Here is a 13,434-nt window from a genome sequence, read left to right as displayed (position 1 = left end):
AGCAATTCAGTGAGTTAGTTTAATGAAACACAAGTTGAGTGTGGACAGTCTTAGGGTATGCGTGAGTTCAGACTTGTGGATTAACAGTAATGAGCGTATTGGAAATGGTGTTTTCTCACTCAAAGTTGAGCTCTGCAGAGCTCATCCAGGTGTGCTGGCTCTGCCAGCAAGCGAGGCCTTGAGCTCCCACCTCTCCTGCCATAGACCTACCTCACCTTGCAGAAAACAGCAAATCCAGCTGTAGATCCTTGCAATCAAGCAGAAGCATTGTGCTAGTGAGGGGGAATGGCTAGATAAGGATGCACACAGCCACACATGTTAGTGTTGGCAGTGAAACTGGGATGTCCTGGTTGCTGCTCCCACTGACTGCTCGAGGGCCTGGGACTTCCCTGTGCTCTGCTGCTGATGTCTTGGTTAGAAAATTCTCCTACATACTTGCAAACTTGCTGCATTGTCCTCGCAAAGATCCACGGAATAACAAAGAAGGTTATTGACTATATTTCTAAGTGCTTCAATGCCATTTATTTATTTTATTTATTTATTTATTTGCTAAAACCTAAGTATTTCCCATGTGAAGTTGCAAAATGCATGTTAAAACATTTTCTATTTCTAGAAAAGAACTAATTTGGCATCGCTGTGCTTCCTGGTTAGCTTCCATGACGGTTCTAGATCTGTGTTGCATGTGCATTTCTGCATGCAAGGTATTTAGCACGGTTAAGCTCAGGGGAATGTGATGTGATTGCTCCAAGGGACTGCTTGGTCCTGACTCTGCAGCAGAGGCAGCTGGTTGCGCTCCGGGCGGGCAGGGGGATCCGGGCGGCTCACAGCAGGGGAGGCTGCCCAAGGACCGCGCTCAAGCTGGGCTCAATCAGCTCTGTTTCTTCTTTCAGAGCCACCCAGCACTGCTGCAGGTTGCCATACAAGCTGAGAGTGAACATCTGGTCATCAGTCTGGAGCGAAATGAGTAAGTGCATTTGTTGCATGTTTATAACACAGGTTTTTAGGGAGGGGTTAAAATTACTGCAATCAATAATTTTGAAGTAACCTGCGCCCAGTCTGCTACCCAATGCTTACAGAACAGGCCCCTAACAGGAGTGTTTTATTCCTGTTTTAATCGCTTGTATTTGAAGTCTGCTTATAGAACAAATCCTTATATACACTTACATGGTATCAGAAGCAGAAATATCACCACTCAGTGTTGTCTTGTCATCTTTGCTTCTGTTTGGTGTGAGTTTGTCCTTCTTTCCTGCAGCAATGCCTTTTATCTACAGTAACGTGGAAAATCCCACACACTTTGGTGTGCTTTTGGAGGGCTCCTCGCCCCAGGCATGCCCTGCTGCCCGGGGTCGCCTCCGCACAGCAGCAGTCGGTGCCTGCTCAGGGTCAAGCACTTGGGCTTAACCCCCTGGACGTCCCCAGGGGAGCTCTGAGAATGTGTCCAGCCCTGTGCATGTGTCGGCAGGGAGCTCATGGGGTGGTGTTGGCATTATTGGTGAGCTCATGGATTAAAGCAGAGCCTGAGCCCTTGTTTCTCCTGCAAATATTGCCTCTTCTTCCATGCACTCTGAGGGCTCCGGACCACTCCGTCTGTGCCGGGCAGCCTTCAGAGCCGGGCCGCCACTGGGCCGAGGCCTCGGGCAGATGCTGCGGCCTCCAGGGCTGCCTGTGCGCGGGGCTGCTGCCCGCCCAGCGTGAGCCGCCCGCGTGGGCGGCCACGTCCTCCAGCGTGGGCCCAGGAGGAGACCCGCGTCCCACCCGAGCACCCAGAGCGTCCCGGGCTCTTTGCCTGTCGCCAGCAGAGCTTCTTCCCAGCTCACTGTGCTCCTCGAGCAGAGGCATCGGTCTAGGCCTCTGCTAATTCAGTTGGATTCACCAAATCAGGAGCTTGGGATAGGGTAGCCGTCCCCCAGCCCACATGCAAAGCCCTCTGTGGTTGTCCTTGAGCAGAGCTTGTTGAATAGTGACAATTTTCTGTTTTGAGTAGTGAAAAGTTTCTGTTTTAACCTGTTGCGTTACTTGTAGAAACGCAGGGTTGTATGGACGTGTTCGCTCTCCTCCCCGCATCCTTCAGCTACAGAGAGCAAATCTGACAGGTTGATGACACGGGAGCAGCAGCTTGGGGAGAAGTTCACCTGTAAGCCCTGAAGTTCGGCGGGGCCCTGCTGAACTGCTTGCCAGCTCAGTACCCAGGTGCAGACCATGCAGAAATGAATCCTGAGCAGGGGATCTCACTGAAGTCTTAATTGACCCTCTCGGCTGTCGGGCAGCTTTTGCCTGTGAGTGTCTCAAGAGCACTCATTCAGCCAAGCACATGGCTTGGGAGCAGGCATCAAGGCAGCGACATGCTGCTTGTCGGGGAAAGCCAAAGAGCACTCACATCCTAGGGGAGAATCTCCCATAAAGCGTCAGCCAAGAGCACTGTGGCTCTGTAGGCTTCCCTGCTGGTGGGATGAAAGCAGCAGAGGTGCTTTCTGTGGGAACAGAGAGACCAAGGACACGAACAGCGCAGCTCTGCGTGGTAAGTTATGGGGAGGGAAGGTGCAGTTGAGAGCAGCATCCAGAGGAGAAGTGTTCATGTGAGGCTGGGGATGGAGAACTTCAGAGGAACATGGGGGGGCTCCTCTTTACAGCAAAACAACAAAACAATTTTTATTACCAGCCATCTGGAGGACTCTAACATCACCCGGCTGTGACACAGGATCCAGCTCGCTTGGTCATTCAGCATCAGCCTCAAATCGTGACCCTTCTTGATGGTGTTTTCAGGGATTCTTCGTTGCTCCTTTCTGGTCCTTGAAGCAAAGCGCCGATGCCACATGCATGGGCTGCTCTGTTTCAATCATCTGTCACAACCAGAGGAGGGTTTAATTCATTTAGAAAGCGTGGATTTAACTTTATATTCCCTTAATCTCTGTCAAAGGGTGTGCCTTCCTTCAGGAATGCGGAGTATGCGGCAATGGAGGAAGCTATTTGCATTCCATGTCAGAGATTAAAAGAACATAAAACTGCTATACAGACACTGCTGAACATATTAAACTCGCTTGCACCTGCAATAAACTGTTGGATTTATAGAACTCTAAGATGCAATCTCAATCTCTTTTTAAAAAATAAGTATGTTATGAAAGGATCATAAATTAACGAGATGAGAATCTGGACCTGTTTGACTGATAACATTTTGAGAGGTTGAGCCTTGCTTCTTAAATAATATCATATTTGCCAATTTTTCTTTTCCAGTTTACTTATCTCTCTGATGGAGTATCTACAAGAAGATTTTTGTTCTAGCACACTTACGTATAGTGCCAAAAACAAGACGCTTCTAATTTTTACAGGAGTTTCTAGGTATTATTGTACAGTGCTAAAATCGGCTTTGTCTGCGTTGGGAGTTAAACACATACGGCAGCTCAGAGATCTCAAACCACACAGAAATTTTGGTGCAGTTTTGTCAGGTTGTTTCTCCCTTCTCTCTGGTTAGCATTGCTGGCTCTGGTTGTGGAAGCACGGGAGCTGTGTTGCAGTTGTTGGGTTTGTGCTGGATCTGCATTACGTGTCCCTGTGGTGGCCGGACCAACACAGGGGACACCGGGGGCCTCTCTGCCTTAACGGGATACCTCCCGTTATATGATTTCTTGGGAAGCAATGGCTGAGCACCTTGCATCCTCTCCCTAATTGCTCGTTCTAATTACAGCTCATTCTCTGCCCCACCACATTTTTGCTTGCTTTATGATATCTTTTTTTATTGCTTCCATTCGTGAAATCAGGATTGCAAATGCTTCACACAGGTATTGCCACTGAACTGGTGAATCCTAAAGTTTAGAACAAACCAAAAAAGACAAGAAAACCCCTCTTGGAAGCCTGAGCGTGGGAGCAGCTGCTTGAGGTAGAAGTAGCTGTGCTGAACACACAGCTTTTTCTTGAGGAATCAGTGACAATAGATAAGAGGCTCTGATACGTGTGTGCTCTTAGTTAACTGTACTTTCACATAGAGCATTTTATTCTTTGGAGAATGAAGTGGTGGGGATGGAGGTACAGTGGACCCCCAAATTACGTAACTTCTGCATTGGGTCATGCAAAAAAAAAGGATATAATTTTCCATACTTAGTAGAAACAGCTGCTTTGAGTAGCCTCGGCATTAAAATCCATTTACTGAAAACCTTAGAGATTTTCCAAAACTGGAGTTATATTTCAAAACATGATTCAGATGCATTAGGCAACCCCAAGTGGGGACCGATGTGTTAAACCATCTGTTATCTATGGAAATATGTAATGTCAGTTTGGTGTGTTCTGATTTTTAGAATCAGCAAGACGTGTTCGTTTTTAGGACAACGTGGTATAGTTTGTTCTGGAAGGTTTATGGGTACCTAAGTTCATATCTTAATGTTTAAGTCCCTTTTTTTTAAGCTTTTAAGTTTGTGAACGTGTACATTAAATATTTCAGTGATCAGTTTTAAGGCATTGCACATCTGTAACTGTAAAAAAAAAAAAAAAAAAAGGATTTATTTGCAGTCAATTCAGTTTTCAGTCTTAGCAAACCTACCAGTGAGCACTTCTTCAAGCATATATCTTCGTATGATTTAGTTTCTTTATGTGATTGCCCTCTTGAGAACCTTAAATTCTGTTGTACCTTACACTTTTTAGAAACACTTGTCATTTGGAGAGGTTTTCCAGAATCAGCAAATCATCTATGAAGTGCAAAATAAACCACCCTTCAGAGCAGCTGATTTTACTGTTTTACATGACATTAATAACTGTGAGGAGGTTTCTGTTGTGCAAGGTCACACGTGTTTGCACGTGCAACCTCCTTTAAGGCTGACTGCAGCATGTGGCTCCAGAAAAAATAGGCTTAAGACAGGAAAACAGATAGATTTAAGAAAGTGTAACTGAAACACAACCCTGCTAAGATGAAATCTGCATTTGAGAGCAGAGGGGGATGTGACTACTCGCTGCTGCTCTGCAAGAGGAAACATTTTACAGTGTCAGAAATAGCTCCGTATACAGCACAAAACTTAAGCATTCTTTTAACTTTAAGCGTGTGAGTAATCCAGGTGAAGTCAGCGGAATTACTTATTTTCGAAGTTAATTTCACGCTCAGGTGACTTGTTGACAAAGGTCATGGTTATGAATGACAAAAATGGAGCAGATGTTAGAGATCGGTTCTGGGTTCCTCGCACGCGCGAGCTGATAAAGACGGAAACTTGAGCGAGGTGGAGGGCACGCGGGGGGCGTTAGGGAGGGAGGGCGGCCTCGTCCTGGGGCAGCCCTTGGTGGGTCCCAGACCGTCCTTCTCATGGGAGTAACGGCCCATTTCGGGGGGAATCGCTCACGTTCGGGGTGCAGCCTGCGCGTTTCTGACCCGCTAGCTCTCTCCGTAAAGCTTTAACTCGGCCCGTTTTAATTTGAGGGGCTGATGTGACCTGTTTCTAAGGAGAATTTAGCGTTCAGGAACCTTTGGTGTTCTCTTTTGGTTTAAAAAAAAAAAAGCCATTCTGGCTGCATTAATTTAGCAGGGAAACAGCCCATTTCCCTTGCCAAAGAAAATAGCTGACCAAATTTGCTAATGAATCAACCTACTTGTATGCAATCAGTGGCTTGAAATACAGACAGAGGAAACAAATCTAAACAAACAAATACTAGCTAGAGAAACAGGACCTCTCAGAACGTACTTGGGTTTGTCATTCTGTGCAATAACAGCCAAAAACCAGCAACCCTGACTGTTTTATCTGCAAGCAGCGGAGCCAGCAGCTGCACTGCAGCGTGTCTGCATGAGCTGACAGTTGGGGCTGCACTTTAATCGGGGTAAAAGTCTCATTTTCATGGGGCTCGGAATTTTTTCCCTTCCATCCCTGCAATCAGCATTTAGTACTACACTGGACGGAGGAAGATTCAGCCACTGTGGAAAAGTGCAATAACACAGGGGTGGTCCGGCTGGTTGGAGAAGCTACTGCAAACACCAATTTTTCAATAAAGTTCATAAATATCTTGCATTAGATGATAGGCAGTTTTATGCAGTAGATAGCTCAAAAGCATAACTGACTAAATTGCTGGTACGCATGATTTAGCTTTTTTAGCATTTTGGAGTTGGGCTGAAATTAAGTGCATGTTTGCACTTAAACATTATATTTTAGGAAAATTTGAAAGATTATGTCAATTCTTTTTTTGATTTTTATGAGGAATCAAAATGATATTCCTGCTTGCAGTTTTAAGACTTTCCAACACCTGTAATTCAGCAGTGGCTGGATTTTGCAAAATGATATTTTTCCATGCATCAGGATTTCCATAAGAAAAAAGTTGCCACACGCTGCTTCCATAGATGAGTCTCCGGACACCTCTAGCCAGCCTATGGGTGAATATTAAAGTGCATGGAGCGATGAGGAAGCTCCTAGCAGTGAGAAGGCTGCACAGTAACTGAGTGTGCAACCAAGTGAGGAGTAGTTCAGGTTGGTAGCAGCAACACAAGGCCGCATCGTGTGCCTGGGGCTGCCTTTTTGGTTGCATTTGGCAGCATTTACCACGTTGTTGTGGAGCTGTGTGTTGCTGTGAACGTTTTCACTGCCATCCGGGGAAAACACTGTCCTAGGACACTACCCTCGACAGTGCCCCCGATTCCCTGGGTGTCCCATGCAGAATGTGGGGTCTAGCCCACGTGCTGCCTCTGCCCCAGCCCTGCGTCCTTGGCTTGTACTGGCAGAAGGATCCCCTTTCCCAGGTGGAAAAACTGAGGCATGGCGCAGTTCAATCTACCCAAATTTATGGCAGAATTACAAAACTTGTTCCTATGGCAGGCAGAATGTATAGTCTGACAGGCAGTGCAGGTCCTGCTTTCTCTGCTGGTGTGTTTTCCTGCAAATGCCAGGATCCAGGGCTGACAGCTTCGAACCCCTGCAAGACAAGGTGTCACTTGCGCAGTGTCAGAGCAACCCTAGAGCGGTACCTGCCGGTTAGATACCTAAAAATATTGGAGAGGAAAATGTATTTGTTGGTGCAATAAATTTCATAAGAATTGTGTGCTCTAGCTTTTGATCCCTACTTATATTGCAGTAGAGGGATATTATATTTTCAGAACTATATTTGAACCTCACTTTGTCCTGCAGAACGTGAGGTTTTCAGCCTTTCACTGCAGCTCTGCTCAGTGGAGAGGTCAGGGAGGAGAGCTGGCTATAAGAAGGCAGCAGGAATGTATGTATGTACGTATGTATATAGTCCCTCTCTCCTGTGGGCTGTCTGGAGTCAGTGTTGATCATGATGATAATAAAACAGGCAAAATATGACGATCTGTGACTGCAAAATAATTAGGAAAGACAGCAGAGAGAAAAGCATCTTTTTGCATCTTTTTGTAAATCTTGTCGTCTCCCAGTGACTGCTATGTGCTCTGTCCCTTGCTGTGGACCAGACGCTCAGGCAGATTTTTCGGGTTTGTTGGGTTCTTTTTAGTTTTTTTTCAACAAAAGCGAGTGATGTTTCAATCACAACCAAGGTGAAACATTGATTTTTTTTTTTTTTTTTCTCTGCAGCATCCCATGCCCATGATGTTTGGTCTCTTTTTCACACGTAAAGATACCAGGCCAAACCAAGCAGCTTCTCCTGCTTTTCACTTCTGCTTTCATCCACTTGTGGTATTGCTTTCTGGCTTCAGACAGGCAAGGAGGACTGTAAAGGAGTTTCTTTTTCAAAACTGAGGCTGAACTTGCTTTTAATGAATTTTCTATTAGATAATTTCATTTTTGATGCTCAGTCCCAGGGGTTCTATATCTTGGAGTGGGAGCACATACATTACAGTAAGTCCAGCATCTCTAGAATTTCTCATCTTTCTGCATCTAGTGCCATTTCCCTGGCACACACTCGGTTCCGAGGGACTTTAGCCTCTCCAGAAGGATTTGCAGAAGGAACTGAATGGTGTCGCCTTGCAAATTTTACAGGGAAGGATGCCAGCTATTTACTTTGCTTTAGTTTTCGCAGTTCAATTTCTTCCTCTTTCTTTTTTGTTTATTTTTTTTAGGGTTTATAGGGTTAGAAAGGACAGAATGCACTGAAGTACAAGCATTCCCTGTTATTTTATGTTGCCCTTGGAAATGAAGGAATCCAAGGGAACAGTTCGGGCTCGTGGCCCCTCTCCAGGGCAGGGGCTCTGCAGAGCACCCATGGCACCAGGAGACCAGCCTGGCTTCCTGCACACGTGTCCCTGTCCTCGCTGCAGACCTTCTCATCAGGGAGCTGCCAATCTGGGGGAGCATTTCATGTTTCTGGTCTGCCTGTCGAGGTGCGTCTGCCTGCAGGAGTTTCCTGGGGATACACAGCTCAAAGAGGAACGACTGAATGCACTTGTCCTTCCAAGCAACGTCGTTATTGCCGGCTTTCACTGATGTGGAGTAATGGACCCACATTCAGTGATACAGTAGTGTTTGTAGACACCTGAGTTTTGTAAAACCCAATTTATTCTTGCGTGCCAGGAGCAGCATCCACTCAGCTCCCTCCCTGGCCGCGGCAGCACCAGGTGCACAGCTGTGAGCAGGGAGGAAACCCTACAGCTTCCCCAAAGGGCCTCTATTTTATTAAGATATGCAGCCTATATGCCAATTCGCTGTCGTTATGTAGCACCTGTTTGAACTGCAGTCCACGGGGGTAAGCAAGTCGCCTGTGAGCCTCCTTCAGGAACTGCGGCTACCTGGTGGGGGAAGGAGGTGAAGGCAACAGGGCTAGAGCTGACCTGGCAGAAATGTCAATACACACTGAAAAAATACCTGAACAGTTAATTAAATTCAGTGATTTGAGGTAATTTTTAGTATTCTGCACATTTGTATTCTCTAAAATTCTCAGTCAGGAACTGAAGGCCTTCCCAGGTTTTTCCTTTCTTTCTGTCTTCCTCCCACTGTTTTCCTTTTTTCCTTACTCTTCCCATACCCACTGTGAGAGGCGTTTCAGGCTCACAGAATGGCTGAGGTTGGAAGGGACTTCTAGAGATCATCTAGTCCAGCTGCTGCTGCAGCAGGGACACCTCAACCACTCTGTGATTCTTGAGTGTATATATATATATATATATATATACACACATATATATATGTATTTATATATGAATAGAAAAAAAAGTGGGGAGGAAGAAAGAAGCAGCCAGATGCGAGGAAATTGAGGACAAGACTCTTGCGTGCAGGGGCGAATTAGACCCTTTCCTGGATGCTAAAGTGGCGGCTGTTTCCAGCATGTCCCGGTGACACAGAGCTCCTGTCCCATGACAGGAGCAGCTTCCCGGGTGGCAGCGCGCGGTGCGGGAGCGGGGAGCCCCGTGCCAGCCCCGTCTGCTCCTCCTCTCCGCCTGCCCGCTGCAAAAGAAGGTTTATTTATTTCATTTCCTCCTAGCAGAGCCTCGAGGATTAATTTGTTCACATTTTGAAGATGAAAAGCAGCATATGAGCGCTAAGTATTGCGGTATCAGCCAAGGTGGATGATTCAAAAAGCAGAGTCTATACGAAGAGCCTGAGCGCGGAGGAAATACATATATGGAAACATAAGCTTGGCAGGAGGACGCGCTTTTTTCCCCTCTCTTTGATGTCTGGCCTCAGTAATCCAGACAGATTTCTTCAAGAAATTGGTCCAATTTATTTCTGTGCTTTTATCTTACTACCTGCTACTTGTTCATTTGAAGTAACTATAAAAAAATGTGAGTACTTAGCTGTATGGAGAAGTATGTTTTTTCTCTGAAGAAGGTAATTTGAGCGCAGTGTAATAGTGCCCCTGATGGGACTGTGCTCAGCAATTCCTGCTCTCCGAATCCTCCAGGAATTCGAGCCCTGCTCGCCCCTTCCTCCATCTGGAAACACATATTTGCACTTGCTCAGGGCTCCCAATCCAGCAGAAACCCGCTGTGCTCTTCCCATCCAGTGCTCTCTTTTCCCTATGGATGAAAAGAGTTAGGGTAGGTCATGTCTCCAATTATGGCCCAATTTGGAGGTAGTATCTCTCACATTCCATATTTTATCTGACTAGTATTTTGGAATCCATGTGTATTATTGAAGTTTGCTTGGGAAATGCCCATATGTTACCAAAGTTGCTCTGTAGAAAGAAGGAATGTGAGGAAGTATATGTCCCGACTCTTTAAAAGTAAGAGTAGTCTTGTATTCCCGAAAGTAGTATGTGACATTTATGAGTATGTCAAAGCAAGCTCCTACGTCCAACTTAGTCTGAAATACATAACTGCAGCTCCCTGACTGTGGGAGAGGAGTTGTGGATTTACGTGAGAGTAGAATTTAACAGACATCAATGTTATTTTTATTCTGGATATTGTCAAATGAGTAACATATATGTGAAGAAAAATTAGGCAATGGAGGTGGAGATATTTCGGCATCCTAGCCTTTACCACATCTCTAAAAATCATAAAAATAGTAATTTTCTTCCCAGTATGTAGAGCCTGTCCTGCATGCTATATAATTTTTGTCTGCTTCCCTCTGTGGCCTACATTGATATAGTCAGGTATCTTGTATGGACAGATTCTCCTCCTTCTTTTTGACGTTGGACCTAGCTGGTATGATGTCCTATATGATGCTTCCCTCTCAAGAGTTAGCTAATGACAACACTACAATCTCCCCCTCTCCCCGAGCATAATTTATTCTTGTTATATTTTAATGCTAAGGCAGTAAATGCCTTATCAGTTTTGAAACAGCAGTCTGGATAATTCTAAGCAGATGTCTCTCCATCTTTAATCACAGCATCAGTTATTTCTTGGTCAGTCTTGATTAGCTGATTCTTACATAATGAAAAAGTAGAGTTAATGGCCACTTATATGTGGGTTGAACATGCTGAAAAGAACAGCATAGCCCCTCGAGAACAAGAGCCTGATGAGCCAGTAAAATCAAGCTAAATGGAATGAGTCTTCATTATGAGTCATTAGAAAAGATGACGCTTTGGCTAACAGATGAAATATCTTTGATGAAGACCAGTTGTAAAAGCACAACTTAATGATTAATAAATGTATTGGGGTGACTCATAAATGCAACGTACACATTTGTTTCTTCGCAGTACGTGTCAGGTCCGGTGCAAGACCATTTCCTGTGCGAGATGTGTCCCCTGGCTGCATCCAGGCTTTCAGAAAGACACTTGAAATCACTGGATGAAAGATTACTGGAAGATAACTTGTCAGGGGCTTCAGAATGAAAATAAGAGTGTTCAGACCCAGTGTATTTGGGTGGAAAATGGGCAAATCTCCCATTAGCTTAACAGGGCAGTGCCGGTAAGGTGTATCATAGTTTGATTAGATTTGAAGCTAATCTCGTTGGATATTGGATTGGATTAGTGGAAGCTGCAACAGTTCAACTAGTTCCATAGACCCACTGGAGAACTTATGCAGTTTTAGTTGGACAAATAAAAATTTAATTTATGAAACAGCAGGGATTTTGAGTGCTAAGAAAGAAATGAAAAGTAGAATTTGTCTTTTATCCCTACATAAATTACAAAACCAAAAAAAAATAGTGTTTAGGCAGCATAGAAGCTGTCATTGATGGTAACATGAATGTTTCTGAAACCAAGGCAAGGAGAGAAGGTTACAGGAAGATCTGGGTGGAGGTGTTTAACAAGTAGGTGGCTACTAGTGTCTTGGGAAAATTACCAAAGCGAGTAGCTGCTATTTTCCCATATAACCTCTTGCTGCAAAGACTGATGCTCTTGTGGATCCAAATCCTTGCAGTAAGAGGAGGAGAGACTCTTATAATCATAGAACTAGGTCTGGAAGGTCTTAGATTTAGGTCTTATGTTTGGAAGGGACCTTTAGAGATCATCTAATCCAACCTCCCTGCACACGCAGGGTCACCCAGAGCATGGGGCACAGGCTGTATCCAGGTGGGTTTGGAAGATCTCCAGAGAAGGAGACTCCACAACCTCTCTGGGCAGCCTGTTCCAGTGCTCTGTCACTCTCACTGTCAGGGATTTTTCCCTTAAATTCCTGTAGAACTTGTTCCTGTCTCTGCTGGCCATGCCGAGGTGGCCCAGAGTTCTCCTTGCCTGGAGGGCACGGCTGCCCTGGGTGCAAGCTCAACGTGTGCATGTTGGGGTCCAGAAATGACTCACCGGGAGCAAGAGGGCCAGCAACAGAATGTGTATTTTTAATAAGTAATGAATTCACTTAGGAGGAAAGGGCAGGGTAGAATGAATTGTTTAGCAGATTAATGTGAATGTCTTCTCTAAACCTCCAAAGTCCCTGGTGTGCTGAGCCAGGTTTTGTTTATGCACATGGAAACGTGAAATCTTTTCCAGTCCCTGTGCAAATAACACAGAATTGGACTTCATTGCACTGGTTAATTTAACAAGTCCCGGAAGGCTTTTTGTTATGCAGGAGCAGAGGAGGAGCCTGGCGGCCCAGAACTGCTGCCCCAGCACAATCCCCTGCAATGAACTAAGGGCCTCGCTCCGTGAGCGTGCCGGGAAGGGCAGGACGAGGAGCAAAAGCTCCCACCAAGGGCCCTTCATGCCATCCTGGGACCCTTGGTGACCTTGTCTGGTGGCCAGGGTGGCTGTGCCAGGCCATTGTCCCCTGGACACCAGTGCAAGCTCGGGCTCCAGCTTGGGTCCTTGCAGCACATGCACCCCACAGTAGCAGACAAACACTGGGAAACACCCACTCCCGGAGCCAAGAGCTTTAATGACAGAGTTATCCATCCTCTCTTTATAACAGAAGGCATGAAGGGTCTTAATTCTAAAGCAGGACATGCATTTATCTCATAGAACTGGTGGATAAGCGGGCAGCCCTGAGAAACAAAGTGTTTCATAGCGCTGATATTGCTGCTGTGCCCGTTAAATAGAACTCATACAAACATGCCATAAATATTTTAATAGCTCTTTACTGTATTTCTTTAGAAAATGTTTAAAGAGCCACCTAATGTGTGGCAGGGATACTTCATATTCAAACCTTTGTTAACTCTCGTTAAATGGCTTTATTAAAATTGTTTAATTGAATATGAATAGAGCAGTCCTCTAAGCATCCTGTTTTATGCTGTTGATAAGCAGAACAATTTAAGAGTGTTGATTAATTGCATATTTGCTTAATTCCATTTGAACTATTTTTACATGAGAGATAAAATGTAGGTACAGGAGGGCTCTTTTTTGATCAACGTTCGGTATTTTATATGCATAATTTGTACAACTTAATTTAAGTACATTGTGATTCCCAGTATGCCCTGTTAGCATGTTTGTGATCACACTCACAGAGCCAGGGAGTCTAAATATTTTACTCCGTCTTTTATCTCATCTCTTATGAATAATTGAATAATTTGCTTGTTGGTGCAGCTTCAGAAACAAGTCCCGTTCTGCACAGCATATATATGTTACTTGTAGAAGTAAGTACTATGGTGATATTAGCTTCTTCCTTGGAAACTGTACGCACAATATGGGAAGTCTGCAGGTAGATGAAGTCTTGTCTTGCATCACTTGACTTCAAGAGCCATCTGCTTCTGCCGCGCT

The 13,434-nt window shown here is 45.1% G+C and overlaps 1 protein-coding gene across 1 annotated transcript in view; it reads left to right on the top strand.

Annotated features, from left to right (window-relative positions):
- The first annotated feature begins 365 nt into the window (after window positions 1–365).
- Window positions 366–13,434, top strand: part of ADAM12 (ADAM metallopeptidase domain 12) — a 121,059-nt gene continuing 107,990 nt past the window's right edge. Inside the window, exons 1-2 of the mRNA XM_026042442.1 lie at window positions 366–486; window positions 891–964. Of these exons, the coding sequence (XP_025898227.1) occupies window positions 406–486; window positions 891–964 (155 nt within the window). The 5' untranslated portion in view covers window positions 366–405. The remainder of the gene's footprint in view (window positions 487–890; window positions 965–13,434) is intronic.

The sequence above is a fragment of the Nothoprocta perdicaria genome, unplaced genomic scaffold (genome assembly GCF_003342845.1).
Source record: "Nothoprocta perdicaria isolate Ctin4 unplaced genomic scaffold, notPer1 scaffold_301, whole genome shotgun sequence".
Classification (NCBI taxonomy): Eukaryota; Metazoa; Chordata; class Aves; order Tinamiformes; family Tinamidae; genus Nothoprocta; species Nothoprocta perdicaria.
Note: the sequence above shows the minus strand (reverse complement) of the source record. Positions and strands in the feature narration are given on the sequence as shown.